Genomic DNA, 25963 nt, shown 5'->3' with positions numbered 1-25963 from the left:
ATTCTGTATTGAAATACAAATAAAAAAGCCCTTTGACTTTTTACGATAAAGTTAATATTTTTAAAGATATGAATTTTTAAAGGTTCGAAAAATCTCAAATTTGGGTACTTTCGACCCATGAAAAATATATTAAAAAAAAAATAAATATTAATAATATTTTTTTCTTAATTCTTCATACAAAAGTTAATAATATTGTAAATAGAGATCTTAAAAAATTTCATTATTTATACCTGTTTTTAAATTTTTAATTTCGCGCACTCACAAGTATGCCACAGAGAGGCCGATGCAGCGCATGAGTTAGAGAGAGACGGCGATACCTTAAGGTAAGCGACGCATACTTGTGAGTGCTCGAAATTAAAAATTAAAAATCAGGTATGAACAATGAAATTTTTTAAGATCTCTATTTACAATATTATTAACTATTGTATGAAGAATTAAGAAAAAAATATTATTAATATTTATTTTTTTTTTTTTAATATATTTTTCATGGATCGAAAGTACCCAAATTTGAGATTTTTCGAACCTTTAAAAATTCATATCTTTAAAAATATTAACTTTATCGTAAAAAGTCAAAGGGCTTTTTTTATTTGTATTTCAATACAGAATATAAAAAAATTTGTCCGGTTGAAAAATAACAATTCCTTGCAATTGTTTAAACAATTTCGGTTTAAACAATATGGCCCGGGGTTGCCCCATGGCAACATGCATTTATATTATCAGTAGGATAATTTGAAGAGGATCACATAAAAAAATTGAGGTGGAATAGTTTTCGGTACTCATGCGCCGATTCCTCCTGGACTATAGAGCCAATATACAATTGTTTTAGTTGATTTGAATTTATTAACTAGCGAATCCAATAATATGAAGGGCATATAAATAAGAGTCGAATATTCAAATGTTCAGTAATAGATGACTTTTTCTCTTTCTGTATGGCGAACTATAGTTCAATATCGTCGAAGTTTCACGGTCGGTATGACAAGTGAGCATGTCCTATTGAAACTATTTGTCTTCCATTATTGCATTACCTGGTTCCTTGTTCAAGAAAATGGTCCAATGGAGAAACAGAAAAGGAATTACATGATTCTTAGTGCAGGATATAATAAAATTCTATCTTTTTGAGCTAGACAGTTACCCCATGTCCTACGTGAGCGACTAATGTTGCGACGCGAGCGACGCGATTTTTATGTACTGCGCGAGCGACGTGATCATCGCGACTTTTTTTGTCCTACGTTGAAATCTACAAATGTGACACGACGAGACATAAATATGGTTGGGTTGGGATTGTGCATTGCGAAAGATCAGTCTGTTATCATACTTATTGTCATATTTATTTCCTTCAAATGGATATTTCTTTAGCATTATTAATATAAGTTATGCGTAAATAAATGAAGTGTAATAATAAATGATGTTATTGGTGGGATTTCAAATAAATTATTTATTTCCATGAAACTAATATTTGTTTGTCCATATATCCAATAAATGATTTATTCACTATAATGCATTTTCGATAATATCAAATAAACACTTCTCTCAGAGTATAATACTATAGTTAATTTGTCAATTTTACTTGTTTCCCCCAGTTCATCGGCAATTCTACTCCATTCTCTATCCACCAACAGTTGATTATGATATCTATTATCAGTCTTGTCCCAGAGTATACTGGAATTTCTAATAGCCAGTATTAAAACTTCGTTGAAATCATTCATTGTAGAGCGATCGAAGTAAACGTGCCTGCATCAACAAGAAGTTCGCGCGAATCCCGCTCTGAAATATCAAATAATTTGATCGCCGACAGAGCGCGAAATTCGCCTGAAACAGTTTTACGACCGATACGACTTCACGTAGGACAGCGCTATTATATTCCATGATAAATCGCGTTTGGTCGCGTTGCTCGCATCGCTCGCAATAGTTCGCTCACGCAGGACACAGCGTTACCCTATGTCCTACGTGAGCGACTAATGTTACGACGCGAGCGACGCCAATTTTATGTACTACGCGAGCGATGTGAGCAGCGCGACTTTTTTTGTCCTACGTTGAAATCTACAAACGCGACACGACGCGACATAAATATGGTTGGGTTGGGATTGTGCATTGCGGAAGATCAGTCCGTTGTCATACGCTTGTAGAGAAACAGTTATAATGAGGTGGTCAAGAAAACGTAAATTATTCATATGTAAAAATGTGGCTTCAAAAATGCTAATTGTAAGACGCAGAAAAATGGGAAGAAAGAGAAATCCAACAAATAAATTTTTTTTGGAACGAATGAATTTTGGAGAGTTTCACCACTTATATAAACAATTAAGGACTTCTTCAAATGTATTCCACAGTTATTATAGATTGCTTCCTACAACATTTGACTATATAGTGAACATTTGACTATATAGAAACAACAAAAAAAAAAAAATCTAAGAAATACGTTAACCTTTACTGAATTGAAATATTGCATGGATACATATTACATATAAATAAGGTTTATTTATTATTACTCAATGATATATTAACCTCAACTATATTTATTTCCTTCAAATGGATATTTCTTCAGCATTCTCAATATAAGTTATGCGTGAATAAATGAAGTGTAATAATAAATGATGATTATTGGTGGGATTTCAAATAAATTATTCATTTCCATGAAACTAATATTTGTTTGACCATAGATCCAATAAATGATTCATTAACTATAATGCATTTTCGATAATATCAAATAAACACTTCTCTCAGTGTATATAATACTATAGTTAATTCGTCAATCTTACTTGTTTCCCCAAGTTCATCGGCAATTCTACTCCATTCTCTATCCACCAACAGTCGATTATGATATATTTTATCAGTCTTGTCCCAGAGTATACTGGAATTTCTAATAGCCAGTATTAAAACTTCGTTTAAATCATTCATTGTAGAGCGGTCGAAGTAAACGTGCCTGCATCAACAAGAACTACTGAAGTTCGCGCGATTTCCGCTTGGAAATATCAAATAATTTGATCGCCGACAGAGCGCGAAATTCGGCTGAAACAGTTTTACGACCGATACGACTGCACGTAGGACAGCGCTATTATATTCCAAGGTTTGATATATCGCGTTTGGTCGCGTCGCTCTAATCGCTCGCAATAATTCGCTCACGTAGGACACAGCGTTATATTTAGCTCTAACCCCGCTGGATTGAGGCAAGTCAATTCGAAAATTAGATTGTGAAGGAAAAACTCCCCCCAAATTAAAAATGAATTTAATTAGTAGTAAGTAGTTAGACCATAACACTGACATCATCTCCATATATAAAAAACAAAAACTTGTAATTGTACCTACAACTGGATTTTTTTTTGACTGTTGGTTTTGTTTTATTTTTGTTGATTCAGTTGATGCAGAAAATCTTGGTTTCTGAAGCCAAACCGACGAAAGAAATTGTATATTTTTATGATTTTATCTAATGATTTTGATTCAATGGAAATTATCCTATCCACAAAGAATATTAAAATAAAACAAGATCATCCCATTTTTCCGACGGACCATGCCCTCTTTCATAACATCCATGAAAAAATAATCAGTTCTTTTGTCAGTAGAAAGGCGCTGTCTCACTGAATTACCCCTAATTAAAAGAGCGAAGTGTAAGGGCCAGTTTCATAATCGAAAGTAAAGTCGCGTTTTCCGTGAGAAGTCTCCTTTACATTAAATGAAACGTTTTTCGTGAACCAATTTTGAGGTTAGATCAAGGTTTGAAGCGTCCTTCCTCATTAAGTCATGGCAAGAAAAGGATCCTTTTCCTCACGCATGTTCTATGACCACAAAACATACCCTCATTCTGTTGTGTAATTTTCATCACTCGTTTTTCTCTACCACACAAACATTCTTGTTGAAATTATCTCATTAGAAATTAAGGACCTTTACATTCACTTTATACACAAAATTTCAATTTCAATTCAAGACAATTTCAATTTCTATGAAATATGTATTACAAAATGCAGACAATAAATCACTAGTTCTCAGAATAGCCAACCATAGGAAATTTAACACTTACGAATAAAAGAAAGCTTTCTCTGAATGACGGTCGAAATATGTTCTTGAAACCGGAGCCATTTTCAAGCTCCATATGAAGGTGACTTTCTAATGTAACGGTCTTTACCAAGGAAAGCCTTTTCGCATGGATTATGAAACTGGCCTGATATCTGTTATCTGATATCATAAGTAAGAATAAGATATAAAAACTCACCAATAATTCATCATTTCTTTCAATGGTGAGTGCTTAGGTAAATTGGTGTGCATCGGTTGGGTGCGATACATTTGAATTTCTTCCAAGTCACAGATATCTTGATTCGAGAAAGTATTTTGAATGATAGGATAAGCTGTACTGGTTTCTACGTGGAAGGCGAAGCCACCTCCTCTTACTAAAGACAAGCCTGAAGACGGTTCGTAAAAACCAGTGCTGTTGTCCTGAATGAATTTGTTGACTTTTTTATTGTAAAGTTCAATAGCTACCGGGTCTTTAGTTTGCTGGAAGTGATCGAACCGATAAAATTAGTTTCAGGAATACATTAATCTAAATGTGCTTTCAGGACAAATGTTATCTCTCATTATTCCTCATTTAAGAGTTTCAGCTTTTCAAAATCATTCCCTCCAGCCAATTTAAGATTCTTAATGAAATAAAATTTTTAACTAATATTTTACTCGAATTTTCATAGATGTGCAATTCGTTACGAAGAGAGTTGAAAATTTGAGAAAATTTGAAAATCATGCCCACTAGCATTATCGAAAAATATTTTTAATTCTCAATAAATGAAAAATGGAATATAGTTTCTATTCAATAAAAAGGTAATCATCATAATATGTGTTCATGATATATACCTACATAAATTGAATTGAACTCACCACGAAGTAATTTCTGTCAATGAGAATATCTTCAACGCCTGCCTCTAAATTACTATCCAAAAGATCTTGCAAATTAGTGATGGAACTTGGTGGATCCAATATTATATAAGAAACTATGCTTGCTGAATAAAACTGATAGATTAAAATACAGAAAATGAAAACGAAAATAGACATAATTCTTGAACTGAATGAAAGGGGAAAACAAGTAGCCCCTAAAAAAGAAATAACTGTCAGCTTTAACTCCAAATTTCTAATAAATGGAAAATACTAGGACCCTTGGTCAATAAAACCGTACACGAGCATTATTTCATTATATTCACTTCATAATTTCTGGTTCAATTTTCAGTTTTTTTTTTATTGATATGACTGACAATTTGGATTTTTTTATCATTCCTTTCAAATAATCATTCGTGTTTAGATAGTTTAAATGAGAAAATCCAGTATTTTTTTTAATATTTCGATGGTTTTTGATTAAATATCGTAGAAAACTAATAGGTTTTCATTACCTAAATAATTACATCAACAATTTTTTGGAAAAATATATGGAATAATTCAGATGTTCATTATACAAAAGTGGCGATAAAGAGAAAATAGCCTAAAATGTTCATGAGACAAAATGTTCTAATGAATATTGAGAATCTATTAATAGGATAGTTGACACCTAACTCGTTAATTATGATGAACATATTTCACAAGATCAGTTACAATCTCTCAAATCTTCAACGAAATTTCAGGCCGATAATTTTTAGTTCTTCATCAACCTACCAGCTATATGAATAAATCTGTGTATTTTAAAATATTAGCTTCAAAATTTGGTTGTTTTATAACTACAAATTGGTAAAATATCCATCGTATGTTAAAATCTCTTAGACCGATATATTCGAATGAAGTTCACCTTTATGCGAGTGAATCGAATCAGTCGAAAATTATACCTTGCTGACAAAAAGCTCCAATGATGAAAAGTACCAAAATGCTCCAACTTGATTCCACTCTAGGGTCATGTGAAAATAATACAGACCCCATTCCAAAAGATATTCTCAGATTGATTAAGATGATACCCATGAAAATCAGAATGAGTATCCACACTTTGATATCTAAGGGTCTTAAGAATATGGTATATGAATCAGCAACTTTTTTCGGTTTTTTGAAGATGAATGCAGACCTGAAATAAAGATGGATAATTCTTCAATTACAATATCTACTATTAGTTAGCTATTTTCAATTATTGAAACTTGAAAGTATATTCTTACGATATATAATAACTGACCTAGAAACTGCAACACCCAGAAGGAGCTGTTTAAATTAAATTTTTTTTTTCGGTAAAACATAGCTATAGTAAAACAAGGAGTATAAATGATCGCAAATTATTGCAACCAATTTCAGATGACGATAACTAGTAAGAATTAAGCAATTTGTTGAAAGAATTCGTGTGCACTTACCCCGTAAGTTAAGAGAGATGATATCTGTGAATTCACCCCCTAATCTGGTAGCAGAAGATGGTCAGGTGGATAGGTAAAAGGGATGATTAACCTCTTCTGCACCGGCTTCGTGGTTATCACTCAATTTGAGTAACACACAATTCACTCGAAATTGCTCAATCAGTTTTAACAGAAGAAAATGAAAATGTATAAAGATGATAGATGATTAGATGAATTTTAAGTAATCAAATAACTCAGTTTGATAAATTTTGGAATCGATAAGCACAGTTTGACACTTGAGAAAAATTATTATTATTAATTATGACGATGTTTGTTTACCGACCGGGATTACCGACCGGGTTTTTACCGACCGGGTAATACCGCGGCCGCAGGTGGCGCCAACAAACAACAAATTTTCACGACGTAACATGCCGCCCGCCCTGAAGAGTCCCTTCAGTAAGATCAATTGCAAGGAGTGAACAGACGAAAAAGGGCCATCTATTGACTTGGAAGAGGACACAGCTTGACGACTGGTCGTCGAATTATCCCAGAGGAAGTAGTAACATCAGCTACACGAGTGGTGGAGTCAGTTCCAGGAAAAACAGATGATATACGACCGATACTCCATTTCAGAGGAGGAAGATTATCATCTCGAATGACGACTACAGTACCTGGAAGAATGGGGGTAGATGGTTGCAACCACTTGTGACGTTGCTGCAAGGTATGCAAGTATTCCTGACGCCAACGCTTCCAGAAGTCCTGCTGAAATCGCTGGACTAGTTGCCAACGAGATAACCGGTTCACAGACACAGAACTGACATCGTTGTCAGGAGGAGCTGTTAGGGACCGGAAAACCAAGAAATGCCCTGGTGTAAGGGCCTCAAAATCAGAAGGATCAGATGATGGAAGATACAGAGGACGAGAGTTGAGGATGGCTTCAACCTGAGTGCAGACGGTGAGAAACTCCTCGTAAGTGAGTTTCTGCTCGCCAATAACGCGAGTAAGATGATGTTTAGCAGATTTTACAGCGGCCTCCCACAGGCCGCCAAAGTGAGGACTGGAAGGGGGTATGAATCGCCAGTCAGTTCCGGACGACGAGGCGGCATCACAAAGACTCTGCTGATGTTGTGGAGCAGACAGTAAGCGACCAAGGTCACGAAGGTAGTTATGAGCACCAACAAAGTTGGTCCCGTTATCCGAAAAGATGACGGAAGGATGACCTCGGCGTGCAACAAAGCGCCGATAAGCAGCGATGAACGCTGGGGTTGACAGCTCAGATGCCAATTCTAGATGAACTGCTTTAGTAGAGAAGCAGATGAAGACAACCAGATATGCCTTCGTGCTAACGGCTCCGCGTAGTCGTGCACTCGTCACATAAAATGGGCCGGCGTAGTCGACACCAGTAGTAAGAAAAGCCATAGCAGATGATAGCCGCTCTGGTGGAAGATTGCCCATTGGCTGTATTAGAGGACGGGGCTTGCAAGAAAAGCATCGGTTGCACTTGCGCAGACGATTGCGTACTACATTACGTCCGTCCAATATCCAGTACCGTCGACGAATGTACGAATGAGTAGCTAAAGCACCGGCGTGCAGAAGACGATAATGGGCATCATCGATTATCAGATGAGTGAGATGATTGTCCTTCGGTAGAAGAACAGGATGTTTGTGTCGATATGGTAATAAAGAGGCTGAAAGGCGACCTCCAACTCGAACAAGTCCATGCTCATCGCAAAAAAGGTGAAGTTTCATGATGAGTCGATGACGAGAAGATGGTTTCTGCAGCTCAGCCAGCTCCTCGGTAAAATGAACAGATTGAACCAGACGTATTAAGCAGATCTCTGCTTCCTGAAGCTCAACAGAGGTGAGAAAACCTGTGCGAGGTAAAGCTGAACCACGAGCATTCAGTATGAAACGTCGACAAAAGGCAATGACGCGCTTGAGTCGAAGATACGAAGAAAAACGGTCAATCATGGTGGGTTCACCGGAGACAACCGTCAACACTAAAGCGGAGAGCGGCTTGGCTTCTTCGTCCACTTGATCAATTTGAGATGAATCAACAGAGGACAGGGGCCATAGAGAGGAATCGAGAGACAACCAGTGAGGACCACGCCACCACAATGGGTGATGATGAATGTCTGCAGGCATCAATCCTCGAGAGGCACAATCAGCTGGGTTGTCTTCAGACACCACATGCCTCCAGTGATTTGAGGGAATCAGATCCTGGATCTCAGCGACTCGATTGCCAACAAATGTCTTCCACCTGTGACTCTCACCACGAATCCACGACAAGGCTACAGAAGAATCGCAAAAGGCGATGCATTCAGTAGTGAGATGCTGCAAAACACGAGATGACAGGTGATGCATGAGCTTGGCGAGAAGATGGGCACCGCACAGTTCCAAGCGCGGCAGGGTTGTGGCCTTGCAAGGGGCAATTTTGGACTTGGCCGCCAGGAGAGACACATGGTAATGTCCAGAAGATGCGAAAGTGCGGAGATAAACTACTGCAGCGTAGCCAGATTCAGAGGCATCACAGAAGCCGATCAACCGATGAGCAGTAGAAGAAATGGCTGAGATGAATCGTGGTATGTGAAGCTCTGTCAAAGTGGGGAGCTGGGATTGAAACTGCAACCATGGGGGCTGAACCTCACTGGAAAGAGGTTGGTCCCATTCCAGATGGAGTAAGCAGAGCTGACGGAAGAAAATCTTGGCATAGAAGGTGACAGGAGCTAACCATCCCAAGGGATCGAAGATTCTGGCCATCTGACTCAACACAGACCGCTTGGTGATTGCTGTTGAGGTCAAACGAACAGAGTAGAAGAAGTGATCAGATGCTGGATTCCATCCAAGTCCCAAAATCTTGAGACTCGGTTCACGGTCGAGAAGAAGGGGATCAATGGAGGAGGATTCTCTACGATGATCAGAAGGAATACCATCCAGAAGAGGAAGATGATTAGAAGCCCATTTGCGTAGCTCAAAACCGCCCGCCATGAGCAGATTCTGAACTTGTCGACGTAACTCAAGAGCTTCAGCCTCGGACGAACAACCTGTTAAGATGTCATCGACATATATTTCATCTAGCAAAACCTGCCTAGCAGCAGGAAACTTGGGTCCGTCGTCCGAAGCTAGCTGTCGGAGGGTCCTAAGTGCCAAATAGGGAGCTGAAGAGACTCCATAAGTGACGGTGTTAAGGCGATAATATTGGAGAGGTTCCTGTTTGGTGAAACGCCAGACTATGCGTTGATAATCCCTTTGCTCAGGGCTTATCAAGATCTGTCGATACATCTGTCTGATATCGGCAGTGAAGACATATCGATGTAGACGAAAGCGAAGCAGAAGAGTAAAAATATCCGCTTGCAGTTTCGGGCCGATAAGAAGAAGATCGTTGAGGGATTTGCCATTAGCAGATGCGCAAGAGGCGTTGAAAACCACTCGAATTTTAGTAGGAGGGTCGTCAGGGCGATGTACAGGATGATGAGGGATGTAATAGGGTTCATATCGCGGACAATCAGAAGATTCAGGAACCAATTCCATGTGTCCACTTTCGAGATAATCATGCATGAACTCATGATAGGCGACACGAAGAGCAGGGTTATTGTCTAGACGATGCTCCAACCGAATAAACTGCCTAGTCGCCACGTTGACGGAGGTACCCAGCCGAGAAGATGACAAGGGTAAACCAACGGTGTATCTTCCATTGGAGTCACGAGTTACATCAGCGCGATACAGCATTTCACATTCTTTCTCTGCAGGAGTTAAAGGTAGCACTTCAGGTACCTTGTCGAGTTCCCAAAAGCGACGAACGAGGTGGACAAGCTCCTGGTCTGAATGATTCGAGGGGCTCATGTTCATGGTTTGAAGATCGGTAACGACATGAGATTTTATCACGTCAGATGGTAAGAGTTGGGGAGATGCATCAGAAGACTTAGGTTTGTCAGAAGAGGAATGGCAGGTGATCACGGATAGAGGAGAACCAGGCTGCGTAAGTGACGAAGAAGGAACAGCAGGTGATGACCCTGCAGAAGATGATGAAGAGGTGTGCTGTTGGGAGGCCTGATGGGTACCTGGAGGATGTCGAGTGAAACCATTGACAATGTCAGGTGAGAAGGAAACATGTTTTGTTCTCTTGCGATAACGAGCATAGGGTCCATAGAGCACCCAACCTAAGGTGGTAGATAATGCCCCTGGAAGTTCAGACGATGGGCGCAACGTGCCAGGAAGAATTAGATGAGGGAGCACATCCGAACCAATCAACATCCCTATGATGCGAGGAAGATAGAAGAGTGGATCAGCTAGGTTGAATTGCCGAAACTCAGACCATCGGCCATTGAATGCTTGGACAGGAAGAGGATCTAGGTGGCCGTCAAGAACGTAGGCTTTAATGATTAGATTTGGGGGATCCCCTTGGTGACAGAGAGTGACGTATGCGTACCCTTGGATGCGAAACTGATCCGCGTTACTCAAGGTGCGAAGTTGAATAGCTTCGAGGTGAATGCGCAGACGAAGCTTGGTGGCCCAATCTCGGGTGATGAGGGTGTGTTGGCAACCTGAATCAAGAAGAGCACGGCCAAAAACGACATTCCACCGGTTGTCTAGACGGATCCAAGCGGTAGGCATAAGGTAGTCCGGATTACTTGTCTGACGCAAGGCAGAACGCGCAGATGAAAGTAGATGACAAGGAGAGAACAGACGAGACGTCGTGGACGGATGTTGGACCGACGGGGTGAGTCGGCCGCAAACTGACCACACTCGTAGTCATTCCGAACCATGGCCAGACGAAGCTGAACCTGCCCCCCTAGAAAACGTGCGCGACATGCCGAGATTCATTAATCGACCTCTTACTCCAGCTCGAGAGATAGAAGAACGAGCTGACTGCTCTGAAGAAATAGGTGGAGAGGGGGATAGGTCTGTCAATGGCTCCTCCGTGCGGAAAACAGAAGGTGGAGAGGGGAGTTGGTCTGTCGACTGCTCCCTCGTGTGGGAAACGGAAGACGACGTAGTGGCAGTAGAGGCCATGTGAAGGATTGTATGGTGACGTGCTCCGCACGTGTGGCAGCACTGACTTGACCCGCAGTCAGCAGTGGAGTGGAACGACGACATGCAATTTCTGCACAATCGTTGCTCAGTCACGAAAGCTCTTCGCTTATGAATAGTCATGGCCTTGAATTCACGACACTGGCGAATGGAGTGATTTGCAGAGCAGAAAACACACGTGTGCGATGAAGATGAGCGTGAACCAGTGTATGCTGGACGGCGATAGGACTGGCCAGAGGATGAAGGCACAGCCGATGGAGAAACAGAAGCTGAGGCTACCGGTGATGGTGGTCTTGACGACCTCTTCGGCACAGACGAACGGGATGAAGTGATGGAAGTACTTTCCAACACTCGCAGCTGTCGATTGGTGAATTCGAGCAGTTGCGAGAGATTGGGAAAGTCATCCGAGGATAACTGCCCCTCGAACAACTGACGAGATGGTACGTCGAGGCTGCGCAAAGCCAGAGAGAACAGAAGATAGTCCGCTAAATCTGGTATGGGCAGCGCCTTGATGGCATTGATCGCGTTTTGATGCGTGGTGGCGAACTGTTTCAGCTGGGACAAGGAAGAAACAGACGCAGGCCGTGAATCCAGTATCTGGCTCACATACAGGTCAGCAAGCCGACGAGGATTCTGATAACGGGAGGACAGGGCTTGATAGGCGAGAGCGTAATTCAAAGAATTCATCTCGAAGCCGGAGATGACAGAAGCCGCCTCACCAGCAAGAGAAGATGCTAGAAGATGGAACTTCTGGACTGGCGCCAGGGAGTTATTTTGATGCACTAGAGCATCAAATAGCGCGATGAAGCCAGGCCATTCCTCGATTTCTCCATGAAAAGAGGGCAATTCGACACGAGGAATGGGGAGATCAACAGAGGAAGGCTTCGCAGCCAAAGGAGATGCAGTCAGACTGCTATGGGCAGCACGGACATGCAGGCAAATATCAAAAAAGGCAGAAAACTTTGAGGGTGCCTCGTCCCGTTCTTCTTCTAACTGAGAGTTGAGCTTTACGATCAACTCGTCAGCCTCTTTGAAGGTCTTCTCCACCTTAAACAACTCGGCCAAGCACATGTTGGCAACATCTGCTTCGGTGGTCAAACCTTTGATTAATTTTAGAAGAGAGGAAGCCGCTGCGAATGCATTTTCGCGCTTGACAACCGCCTCAGAGATAGAGGCCTTCAACTTATCCATCGACGGCATTTTAACTTTCGAACGACCCCGGTATAAAGAAATAAATTAAATCGCGAAATTATTGTTCGAAAAGTGAACAGACGATGCTTATCTTGCCAAAGGAGATAATAAACAGATGACGCGTGATAAGCCGTTCAATTAATTTTCCACTTGATTTATTGGAAAGAAAATTAAACGACGAATTTAAATGAATAATCAGATGAACGGAAATTGAAATTAGACTGAAATTATGGAATTAATTTGAACAATTCCCGGGTTTCGGCACCAATAAATGATCGCAAATTATTGCAACCAATTTCAGATGACGATAACTAGTAAGAATTAAGCAATTTGTTGAAAGAATTCGTGTGCACTTACCCCGTAAGTTAAGAGAGATGATATCTGTGAATTCACCCCCTAATCTGGTAGCAGAAGATGGTCAGGTGGATAGGTAAAAGGGATGATTAACCTCTTCTGCACCGGCTTCGTGGTTATCACTCAATTTGAGTAACACACAATTCACTCGAAATTGCTCAATCAGTTTTAACAGAAGAAAATGAAAATGTATAAAGATGATAGATGATTAGATGAATTTTAAGTAATCAAATAACTCAGTTTGATAAATTTTGGAATCGATAAGCACAGTTTGACACTTGAGAAAAATTATTATTATTAATTATGACGATGTTTGTTTACCGACCGGGATTACCGACCGGGTTTTTACCGACCGGGTAATACCGCGGCCGCAGGTGGCGCCAACAAACAACAAATTTTCACGACGTAACAGAGTAAATGATTGAATTTTGAAAAAAAAATCGTGAAGGTTTTTTCATGTGAACAATTTTTGTTATTGTAGTCGTTTAGTTGTTGTTAAAATGCCTTGAGTACGTGTACGCGGAATTTATCGCCAGCTAAGTGAATTTGAAAGAGGTCGAATTATTGATCTATGGGAGGTGGGGTTGTCATTTCGAGAAATCGCTAACCGTACGAACAGAAATCCAACCACCCTTAAGAGATGTTGTCAAGCGTGGTTTGATAATGCCCAAAATCGAAGAAGAGTAGGTACCGGACGTCGAAGGGGTACAATTAATGAAGGTCAAGATCGACATCTAAAACTTACGGCTATGAGAGACCGATTTGCGACAACTCGATCTTTGGTTGATGAGTGCTTAGGAGAACAAGCAACAAGGCCATCCTGTAACCGTTCGAACGGTTTACTACCGGATAAGGTCTTTTGGACTGCAGCATTATTGACCCCATCTTGTGTTACCTCTGACGTTTGAACATCATCAGCAACGATTACAATGGTGCAGAGTCAACATCGGAATGTGGAATGGCATCAGGTCGTTTTTTCTGATGAATCTCGATTCTCCTTGGGTGCACATGATGGCCGAGTAAGGGTTGAACTACGTCGGGGAGAAAGACGTGAACCTCAGTTTAATGTTGAGTGTGATGAACACCGGATAGTAGGCGTTATGGTATGGGGTGCTATTGCACATGCAAGTAGGTCCCCTTTGGTCTTTATTCGAGGTAACATGACAGCGCTGCGTTACCTTCAAGAAATAGTGGAGCCATATTTTTCCCTTACTTCAACCGGCTCGAGATTTCATTATTTTAGTAAGATAATGCCCGACCTTATGTTTCCAGAGTTAGTATAAACTTTTTCGAAGCGACCCATGTGACACTTTTGCCATAGCCGCCCAGATCCTCCGATCTTTCGCCTATAAAGCATTTTTGGGACATCATGGGTAGAAGGCTTGGAAATTTACCCCAGCCCCCATAGACTTTGGCGGCTCTCAGACATGAAGTACAGGTAGCTTGGGATAGTATCCCTCTGGAAGAAATAGACGACCTTATTGCATCAAGGCTGAGACGTGTTGGGGAGTCTATAGATAATCACGGTGGACAAACAAATTATTAACAAATTAATCAAAAAAAAATTGTAAATCTTTCGTTTTTTTTCCAAATTTCAATCATTCACTCCTTGCTATATTATCTATGTTTTACAAAAAAAAAAATTAAAATTAAACAGCTCTTCTGGGTGTTGCGGTTTCTTTGTCAGTTAGTATATTCATCTACCAGAAAATATTGGCGGGATTCACTTTTCGTTCTTCAGATAGGAAAGTGAATACCGAGAAAATACTTTTTGGGCGCACGTTCTCTGAATAGATCGCTCTATCATTCATATAATATCTGTAATTTTCAAATTTATAATTTTGAGATAGAGATGGTCTCAAACGAAGAGGTTCGAATCTCCGATGAAAGATATTTGAGAAAGAAAAAGTAACTATAATTGAAGACAACAGAAAAAATATTGTATAGGGAAAAATGCCAAATACAAGAATAAGAAAAGAACAAAAAGTAAGGAGAAACTAAGATAAGAAAAGAGAAACAGAGCAGAGAGAATAAAGAATATTTTCTTCGTTCTCTCCTTCTTTCACATTATTATGTGAAAACATTAACAAGAGAACCGTAGTTTTGAAATTACACGTAAAACAATAATTCGGACGACCATATTTACGGAACCCCTTGTCAGATCTCGTCCATTAACGACCTCAACTGTTCTTGAGATACCTTTGATGATTTTTGTATAACATTTTTTATGTTTATATATTGATGGTTCTGTATTATTTCAACATTAGTTGAATAAAAAAAATAAAAAGTTGAATAAAAAAATAAAAAGTTAAAATAACAATTATTATTTTTTTCAGATATCGCTTTGAACTTTTCAGATATGGGCTTATTCAATATGATGGTTCTGAGGCAGAATTATAATTTAGTTACCGTACTAATGCTATTACGTAACACCTGTGAAAAACTATCTTCAAGAATGAAATTCCAAATTCATAATATGGATAATTTTTTTCAATTAGGTACCTACCTCAGTTTCCAATTTCCATAACTATAATCTACGAAGGGTAGACGATCTTCTTTGAACAGCAATGGGGAACTTCCAAAATCTATGATATTATTTTCTAGTAAGCTGACTAACCCATCGAATTTACCATTAGCTTGTTTGTAGCCCCACGAGTTAGTTCTTTGCATGTTGAGTCTGTTTTAAGGAAAATTTACTTAATAGCTATTTATTATTATTAGACTCCTTTTTTAATATGTTTAAACATTGCCTTTTATAAGTGGATCATTCTAGCTGTGATTTATAGAGGGTCTTTATCAATGATTTTAACATTGTAGTAGCCTTTGATATATTTCTATTCTACACACTGCGGGTTTCAAAAAAGAATATTCACAAAATTTTAATAAAATCTATAATACAAAATTGATAATTTGTCAATATCGAAATTTCATCAGAGATTATTTCCAGCATTAGAAAAAAGCGGTAAAGAACACTTTGAAGCCAAATAATATGTTACAATTATTCAAAATATCTACTCCTACATTATTTTGAATATTGCAATTTATTACAGATACCTCGTTACGGATACTCCCTGGTTTTTTTTTAATTTTGAAATTTAATTAACATGGTTAGGACCATGGAAATCAGGTGACAAATGTGGATTGAGCCAACGTTTCGTCTATATTTTTAGACTTTATCAACAAATTAATTAATAAATCATTGAAAAAAAAATTAGTAATTGATAAATAAATGATGAATATTCAATAAATGATAATAAATAATTGATAGTTCTAATATATACTTAGACGAAAAGTTGGCTTAATTCAAATTGATCATCCGATTTGAATGGTCCCAATCTTGTTCAAAATGTTTACTCAAGAACGTGAAAAAAATCGATTTTTTTATTTTCACAAGAAAAAATTACTACTGAACAAATCTAACCCTTTTTTTATAGTTTAATAATATAACACCATATGTACTTTGTTTAGTTTCTAATCTTGTGTCAGGTGAGAAAGAAAATAATCCTACACTTACGAAAAATTATAAAAATCCTTGCAGTGCCGTATTGTAACGCTTTGGAATCTATGCATCGAATTTATTTCTCTGTTTTTTTCATTTGCCAAATAAGCATCCAAGTCCTCTTCAGGTTTGGGTGTCTGAAAAGATACGAAGGTTTGAATCAATATTAAGATGAGGTAATAAAAATTTTTTATCGTAAATATCTTGAGCACTCCCAGTAGATTACGAGAGTCAAAATAAAAATTAATGAAATAAAATAAACTTGAAATTTTTGGGCTCCTCTCAACATGATGTTTATAATATGGAACAAAATTAAGTTCGACAAGATGTTACTTGAGAACTTTTATAGTTGTTATTTTAATTATTGTGTAGGTAATTATATCTGATTGGAGATGAACTAAATTTCACACTTTTCACCTAATAAAACAATATACTATTCATTACTTGATACTTACCACAATGGCAGATTTGAAAGTTAAACCAGTCATATTTTTCCTACGCCAATATTTTTCTCCAATCCAGGAAATATTGAAACCCCTTTCAGGTTCATACGAGCCTACTTTTGATATTTTCAGAGATCCACCGTGACGATTGGATGGGTTATATACTTCGTAAATGTCTAGTCCCATCTTTTCCATACTCTTCCCTACTGCCACTAGAATGTCAGCGTTGACGAATAGGCTTGAATTTTGAAACAACACAACGAGTTTATCAACTGCTTGTGTTTCAATGAGCCAGAAGTAATTTTCGTAGAAGAGACCTTGTTGACTGAGCTATAATTTAAGAATGATTATAGGGGAATGCTTTGCTGCATAAAATACACAGAGTAAATCGAAAAACTGGTGCTGAGTTGATAGGCAGAACCAAGAGAGAAGATTTATTTATTTATTTTATTTATTTATTTAATACATTAATTCTACAAATCATCAATACATTGATGTTCCCATAGAATGAATATGTTTTATTTTTAAAAATTAGTACAATGCAAAAGTAAAAAACCCCCATTATGAATGTGTCATTTTATAATATTCAAGTGATCTAATAAATAATTTTAATGAATTTTTCTTCTTTACTTCTTCTGGTAAGTTGTTATATTCCATTACAGACTGGTAGATCGGTGAATTTTTGCATAGGTGATAATTAATGTTTTCGTGTTTATATTAAGTTTTTAGAGATCTATATTTAGATAGAGCAATGTTATTAGTTTTTTTTTCGGTCCTTTTTATTGATTTTTTCTTTGTTTCTTGGGTTTTCAAATCGTTCAATTGTGACTCTTTATTGATAGACAGAATTTTACTTGTCTCAGTTTTTCTGGGGTAGACCTTTTCTTCATTAGCCCAAACGAATTTATAATTGAATTGTTTCCTGAACTCTCTAGCTTCTTTAAAGAGGTATTGGTTTTCCCTGGTAAGTTCGTGATTGATATAGAGAACGTTATCCTCTTGCAATCCTAATTTTTTTGTGCTCAATGTTGTTTTACGTTTTTCTGCCATCACAATTTTTTTATCTTCATAATTTCTGAAAGTTATCCTAATCTTGGCTTTTTCCTTGTAACCAACTTCACTACATTCGATATCGTCCCTGTTTATATTGTGATGTACCCAGCTAGGGTAGGTTCGGTCAATCGTTATACAGTTGAAGGAATGGTTAATGAATACTCTCCAGACTCATCAAAGGGTATTTAATTCTTACTGCACACTGTACTGATCACAGATGAAAACTCATATGATGTAATTCAAGAATGTGAGCATCAAATGAATGAATTACAGACTACTATTGAATAAGATCATTCTTACTACTTTATGTATCTAGCGACATGATATATATTTACTATTTATATTGTATATTCACAACAACCTTGCGAGTTGATAAATACAACACGATCGACAAGGGTAAACATAGTAAATATATTTATATTTTAAGATGGTGTTTGGTTATACGGACCTTGTCGTCTCAAGTATGAAAATATACAGGTTCTTCATACTGATACATACTACACCTTCCCTCTTTGAGAGAAAAAAATTTTCTATACAAATAAAAAAATTTTTTTTTTGACTTATCTATAGCTTAATATCTATATATACATAATACGTTTCATAATCTCAATGGATCTTACATCTAAAAGGTTTAATACACTATTTTCCTAATTAAAAATTACATCAGTCTCTTAATTCTAGCACTGTTCAGTAATTATTACTTGCTATGAGAAATACGGTTTCACTCTGTTTTTGTGTACTTCTTTGAGTTTGTTCTTGTCCGTTTTCACTATAATGTTCGGGTTTCGCACTTCAACTATTTCGTAGGGACCGTTAAATAGGGGGTCAAGTTTATTGTCAATGTTCTTATTATTCAAGAGCACCTTATCTCCTACTTTATAGTTTATTTCATTACATTTTTTTTTGTCGAAAATCTCTTTTCTTTTCAATTTTGCCTTCACCAAGTTTTCTCTAGCATCATTCCATGCCGTTTGCAACCTATATTTTAGTTCAAGAGGATAGTTATCGAAATTGTAGATTGGATCTACTTGGCTGTTTAAATTTTGTGGAAATCTACTAGGTTTTCCGAAAACTAATTCGTAAGAAGTATAGAAGTATATTTGCCTTAATTCTCTGACTTTGATTCGCGTTACAACTCTTATTATTTTAATCTTTAGGGATGTTCCTAGAATTTCATTCTTATAATTTGTCAACATATTCAAAAATTCTTTATTACTAGCTAGCTTTATGAGGTACAATTCTAATATATTATTTTCTGCGCATAATTTTTCCAGTTTCCTCAACGATGTACCTAAGTCGTACGCTGATCGGATGTCCTGGTTAATGAAAATAATTTGTGAATTCACATTATATATTAAATTTTCATTGTAATCCTCTAAATGTTGATTTTTCAAATTACGAAATTCTTTTTCTGAAAGTGGACTCAACTCAACACTTTCTGTTGGACGTTTTAAAACTTCGACAACAACAGGGTGATCAATCCTTTTGCCATCGGAGGCATTCGTCTCGTGTTATGTAGAACCTACTTCATTTTGACGTTCTTCCGAATCTATTTCAATACGCGATAAGGCATCTGCTGTAAAATTTTCTGAATATTTTACATAATGAACCGTGAAGTCATATTCTTCTAAAACCAAAAGGATTTTGGTTAATCTACTAGAAGGATTAGTCATATTGAAGAGATATTATTATTGTTTTATTGCATTTGTTATTGTTTTTGAAATGATTGATGAACTGGCGACCGCGACCTTGCCCGTGATTATTTTTCGCTGCATTGTAATTCTGCTTGCTGCGGTCACGACCTCGATTTGAATGGTCAAAATTTCCTTTCGCTAAGCATTTTCCGAGATTTTGAAAGTGAATATGTAAGACTTGTTTGGTGAGGTTTGCTTTGAGAAAATTTGGATCCGACTTGACAATTCCATATGATTCATTAAATTTATATTTTAACTTGACTAAATTTTTTTTTTTTTTTGACTACCGTCCGTTCCCTACGTTTCCGCGGCTCTTTCTTGACATTTTCAAAGAATTATACACAACACTTAAGTCAGCAAATAGTTCATCACTATCCATGGAAAATCAGACATAAAAAGGAGGAAGCTACATTTTTCTTACGGTTTTATACCAAATCCTGATGGCTTCTCCTGATCTTCTTCTCGATGGCCCATTCGACTTTCCAATATGCATACAGAAAGGCTCCATCTCCCAGGATGTCTGGTACTGACAGGAACTTAGCTTCAATCTCTGAAGATCCCATCTTGGATTGGCGGTTGAACTAGAATCTTCTACTGGAGTCACATACCCAAATGTTGATAAGAACCATAGTCCTCTAACTGTATAGAACTGGCAGGATCGCCATGTGATGTACCCAGCTAGGGTAGGTTCGGTCAATCGTTATACAGTTGAAGGAATGGTTAATGAATACTCTCCAGACTCATCAAAGGGTATTTAATTCTTACTGCACACTGTACTGATCACAGATGAAAACTCATATGATGTAATTCAAGAATGTGAGCATCAAATGAATGAATTACAGACTACTATTGAATAAGATCATTCTTACTACTTTATGTATCTAGCGACATGATATATATTTACTATTTATATTGTATATTCACAACAACCTTGCGAGTTGATAAATACAACACGATCGACAAGGGTAAACATAGTAAATATATTTATATTTTAAGATGGTGTTTGGTTATACGGACCTTGTCGTCTCAAGTATGAAAATATACAGGTTCTTCATACTGATACATACTACAATATCCTTTTTCACGAGTTGTACCGTTTTCAATGCAAGCGTTCTCATCTCTTCGTTCGTTTCAATTTTCTTCTCAAATCCAGATATAATTATATTGTTTTTCAACAATTTTTGTTTCTCATCACTTTTTTTTTATCCGCATTTAAAGCTTCAAGTTGTTTTTTGAATTCTAAATTTTGTGTTTTCAACTCCTCAACTTCCTTTTTGATTTCTGTGTCCTCCTGTGTTTGATTACTTATAGTACGCCATATTAAATCCAATTTTTCTGCAAGATCGTCCAATGTCGTATTTCTTTTCAGTTTTTTTTTACACAGGCTTCATCGAGCAAGATTCTTCCTTCATTCTCATCGTCCGATTTTTCATCATCCTCAGAGTCTGAGTTCGCTCCTGTCGATGATTCCTCTACTGTTTCACAGTCTTGACATCGGGTACAGTACCAATCCAAGTTACCATCCTTTAATTGTCGCAGATCATCCTTTTCCAATTTAGTGCACAGTTCATGAAAATATTTTCCGCAATTTCCAGCACATGGAATCTTGAATTTTGATTTGGGAATTCCCTTGTTGCATTCGCCACATTGTAATTCCTTCTTTATCACTTTCTTCTTATGTTTGGTTTTTTTATTGGTGTTATTATCTCCCATGTTTACTTGTTTTACAGCGAATGTAATTAAAATAGGAAATTCACGTGAACTTCTCTCCTGGATTGAATTTGAGAATTATTTTCGAAGTATAGGATATTTGGGTATATTATTTCTTATTTAATATCATTTTCCGAAATTATGAACTTTTCATTTTACTGATTTTCAGCAGACACACTCAAAACACATGAGTTCACTCTCGCATACGAAATCGCAATGAAGATAAATGTAAATAATTGTTTTTAGAATAAGAAAGGTTCTTCAATAAGAGGTTTCATTTTGAATAGCCCGCTATCTGGACAGCTGTCACTTTCGAAACTAAGTCTTCACTGAAAATGGGATAATATCGACATCAACAATGCATTAAGATTGATTTATTACAATTATGGTGAAAGTTTTGAAGTCAGAGTTCGCAAAACTAAAGCAGACCCCTCTTAACTTCTGCAATATTTTGGATGTAAATGATCGAAGTGTTTAATAGGTACTATAAAAAATAATTTGAATAGAAGACAAAACAGTTTTGATTATTTGAAGTGGACGGACAGAATTTCATTAATTAAAAGTTTTTTTTTTAAACAACTTACCGCTTCTAAATAGTACCGGGAATTTTCACATTCTCCATCCATGACTAATGCCATCCTCTGCCTCAATACAAGATCTCTCGTGATTTGAGAAGCTGAGTCAAACGACATTACAACAACAGTTGTCCTTATGTTACTTGTCCAAATTTTCTTGAAGAGTTTCACATTATCTGAAGAAAAAGTTTGATAAACCGTGTCATGATTTTGAAAATTATTGGTGAAGAACCCTGCAAATTTGAAACTTAGGTTTGTTATTCCTTCTTATCTCATAGAATTATCTAATTATCTGAACCATTGGAGATAAATGTTGAGATATTTTGCAATAAAAAATAGTATGAAATTTGCAGTGTTTGGTTCATTGAGTAACTAAACTCTATAATCTAAACTTTCTTATAAGGAAAACTAACTCCGGGTGATATCGACGATATATTTTTCTGTGACTTACATACAATGGGCCTTTTTTGAGGATAAAGTACGAGCCGCCTCAAGAGTGTGCTTTCTCTTCTTTGGTTCACCATATTCCAGCTGAGGTCTATTGCTGTTTGAGGCGTCAATTTATCCGAACATGCTGCCCTGGTTAGGGATTCATCAAGCCAAGTAGCTTGACATTTTAACCAACTACTTGACTTGAAAATCAAGCTCGTGAAAAATTACATAATTGAGATTGACTTGACTTGATTTTAGATATTTATTGCTTGACTTGATATCAAGCTATTTGATATTACTTGGGCTAAGTTGTACGGCATATATTTCCGAAATCTTGAGTGCCGAGAGACTGAAGCAATCAACAGTGTGAATTTATCAGTAGATTTCTATGAAATCTATTGATAGATTATGGTATTTTCATAAATATATTTCCAAACTTGGTGAAAATGGCCAAGGATTTTTTTATCAACGCTAGCATCTTCATCTTCTGTTGAAAGACAATTTTCCAGAGCTGCTGTTACAGTTACGAAAACCCGCAATAGGATAGGCGACAAATCTATAAGATGCCTCATGTGTCGGATGGAAAATTATGAAATCAAACAATGCTTGAATTTTCCTCAATATTAAGAAACTTTATTTTTTAATTTTTTCTTATCTTGTTATGATTTATAGTGAGTTAATTTATGTTTCTATTTCAAAAAAGTTGATATTTTCGGTTCTTTTACAAAATAAGTTTGATAAATAAAAGTGTTTTTGCAAGGTTCCTTCTCATTTCATCATTTTTTTATTGATGTGACAATACACAATAAAAGTGCTAAAAATCAAATAGCTTGAAATGATTCAAGTACTTGATAAATAAATATTTGACTTGACTTGAGCTTGACTCGAAATCAAGTTTTTGTAATATTTGGATAAATAAAAAATTTAATTTATTAATTAATTAAATTTTTTCTAGGTAAATTGAGTAATTTGCAGGATGCAGCTGTGGATTTCGAAGCTGCTAATAAAATATTCGCACGAAAGCATAGAAAAAATTTTGGAGACCAATTTCATTGTAAAGAGGCTAAGTGAAGAACATCAAATTGAAAATAAGTGTCCTAGAATTTAGAAATAAAATAATTATATTCTAGAAATTAAATTGAAAGAGAGGAAGCCAAGTTTATGTTCCAATTAAATACTAATACACACGAATGGTTATCGTATTATAGAAATAGTCAAAACAAATACCTACAATATATGAATCAGTTACACAATGAATTCTTCAATATTATAGTTCTAGCAGAAACTGTTTCGATTTATTTTTGAAAAACTTTATATTACATGAATCTTTTAAGTCTTTGTTGAGGTAGTTGAAAATTTTTATCCAAGAAAGAACGGTTATTGCTTACCGATTTTATACTTGAAGTTGGGTATAACTATAATCCGAGAGATTTTGAATATCACATTGAAAACATTTTGCATGACATGAGCAATTAAGTCTCAAAATTAGCCAAAAAACTGTGAAAAAAAAAATTATTTGAATAATGAATTTTTCCGAAAGGATAACATTGAAAAATGGACCCTTACAGAAATGATGTTGTTGCTCAGCTAGGAACAGAAAAAATATGCAATCAATGTATTTTTTCTAGCTAAGTTGAAGTTAAAAAAGATGAACAAAATGGAACATAAAAAACTATACATTCAAAATGTCACCTCTGGACCAATGGTACCGTGGTAGTGTGGATATTTATCAGATATCACTTTTGTTTTCATTCCCAAACCTTATTTTTTTAATACAAAAAAAAATTGAGTTATTGTCCTGTAAATTTCTAGTTTTCTTTTGATTTACAAAACAAAATTCCTTTGTAAGGCCTTATACTTCTTACCGGTGTCATACATGGTGACATATCTCAAATATCAAAGTTGTTGCTATTTTTGAAATAAGCGGCAAAGCTACAGTGCTGAAACTAATTTACATACATTCATAAGACCCAATAATTAGTAATATGTATGCCTCTAGTAACGGTCATTGTTTTTGGCACACCCAGCCCAGTATATAGATAATCTATTCCTTTTTCAGAATGAAAGACTCACCTCGACTTGAAGCACAGGTGAATATTGTAACCATAGATGTGTGCTTTATTTCACAAAAGTTATTTATAAGACTTGGTTCAAAACCGAATGTGAATTTGATCAAAAGCAGAAAGGATAAGAAAATCATATTTGTTTCCTAAAAATGAAGTTGAAATGCAATATACCATTATAAAATCTGTCGTTTATCAACAGAACCAATTTTGTACTTATAGTCCATTATGAGAATTATCTCTATTATATGTTCTTTTCCAAGATAAAATTATCTGTATATTTCTAAGGGAGGGAAATAATTTTCTTGTCAAGAATCGGGCAATTCAGTCGAAATACGTGGCTGATTTAATTGAAAGCCATTTTTCTTTATCGTTGTCGATTTTTCCTCAACATAATACTAGGTTCACACGAGTTATCGAGTAGAATTTTTTGTTTTAATGTCGTCAATTATCCAATTGTGCCGAGTCGCTTATCTGAATAACTGTAACATAATTATACAACGCTAATAAAAACTGCCTCTGACTTCTTGCATTTGCAGGTGGAATCATTCCGATAATTATTCAATTATTCTCAATAAGCTTTTATTCATTTTGCATTTGCTGATGTTTTTTGTAGTTTGTTGCATCTTCGAGTAGATTCTGTTTAGAATAAATGATTCAACGAATTCATTATACGAAAGGGTTTTCCAATAAGAAGTTTATTTTTGAATAGACTGCTATCTGAACAGCTGTCACTTTTGAAACTACGTCATTACTAAAAATAGAACAAAACACGCTTCAACAATGCATTGAAATCGTTAAAATTCACCAAAAAAAATGCTGAGAAATTGCAATCACAGTTCGGCAGAATATTGCTGCCGTATAGCCGGCAGTGTAGATGAAAACAGGTTTGCGATTTTTCTTCGATCTTGGGAAATATGCAATTCACACGGTGTTTTTCACAAAGACTTAGGTCTTGAGGTTTTTGAAGTTAAGTTAACACAAGAACTCAAGCCGGTTGATCACCAGCAACGTCGTTAATGGATACTTGAAATAATAATAATGAATCAAAAGGATCTGGATTTTCGAGAAATCATCTTCAGTGATGAGGCCCATTTCACCCTGGGAGGCTACGTTAATTGCAGAATTGACGCTTTTGGGGCTTGAAAAATTCAAGAGTGATTGTTGAAAGGCCTCTCCATCCTAAACGTGTTACTGTTTGGTGCGGTTTTTAGACTGATAGTGTGATTGGACCTCACTTATTCGAAAATGAGGCTGGCGCAACTATTACGGTGAATGGATTGGGCTACCGAGCTATGATTTATGATTTTTTATGACTGGAAATTGAAAATATTGTTGTGCACGATTTTTATTTCAACAAAACGGTACTACGTTTCACACCACCAAGGAAACAACCACAATTTTGCAAAAAAAAGTTTCCAAGTTGTGTTATTTCTTAAAGAGGTGATCACAATTATCCACCTCCAGACTTTTTCTTTGAAGCCACGTGAAAGATATGCCTATCTATTTCAATGGTTCACAATCGATTCAAATTGAAATGAAAATATCTGAAGTTAAGATGATCACTCATGACATAGACAATAATGTCTAGAGAACAACCAAGTTAACACGTATGTAAAAGTGGCTCCTCAAATTAAAAG

At 36.5% G+C, this 25963-nt stretch overlaps 1 protein-coding gene across 3 annotated transcripts in view; it reads right to left on the bottom strand.

The window, feature by feature from the left end:
- LOC123682908 (ionotropic receptor 75a-like) overlaps positions 1–22104 on the bottom strand; it is a 29466-nt gene extending 7362 nt beyond the window's left edge. For 2 of the 3 annotated variants that reach the window (XM_045621734.1, XM_045621742.1), the window contains exons 1-7: positions 21838–22104; positions 16809–17126; positions 16369–16490; positions 15361–15531; positions 5793–6022; positions 4861–5072; positions 4205–4485 (exon numbers count right to left, since the gene is read on the bottom strand). In XM_045621734.1, the coding sequence (XP_045477690.1) occupies positions 4205–4485; positions 4861–5072; positions 5793–6022; positions 15361–15531; positions 16369–16490; positions 16809–17126; positions 21838–21945 (1442 nt within the window). In that variant the 5' untranslated portion in view covers positions 21946–22104. The remainder of the gene's footprint in view (positions 1–4204; positions 4486–4860; positions 5073–5792; positions 6023–15360; positions 15532–16368; positions 16491–16808; positions 17127–21837) is intronic. The other variant, XM_045621750.1, reaches the window with a different exon arrangement.
- Positions 22105–25963: the final 3859 nt, after the last annotated feature.

This window comes from Harmonia axyridis, chromosome 1 (assembly GCF_914767665.1).
Source record: "Harmonia axyridis chromosome 1, icHarAxyr1.1, whole genome shotgun sequence".
NCBI classification, from domain to species: Eukaryota; Metazoa; Arthropoda; class Insecta; order Coleoptera; family Coccinellidae; genus Harmonia; species Harmonia axyridis.
The sequence above is the reverse complement of the archived record's forward strand: the minus strand, read 5'-3'. Positions and strand labels throughout refer to the sequence as shown.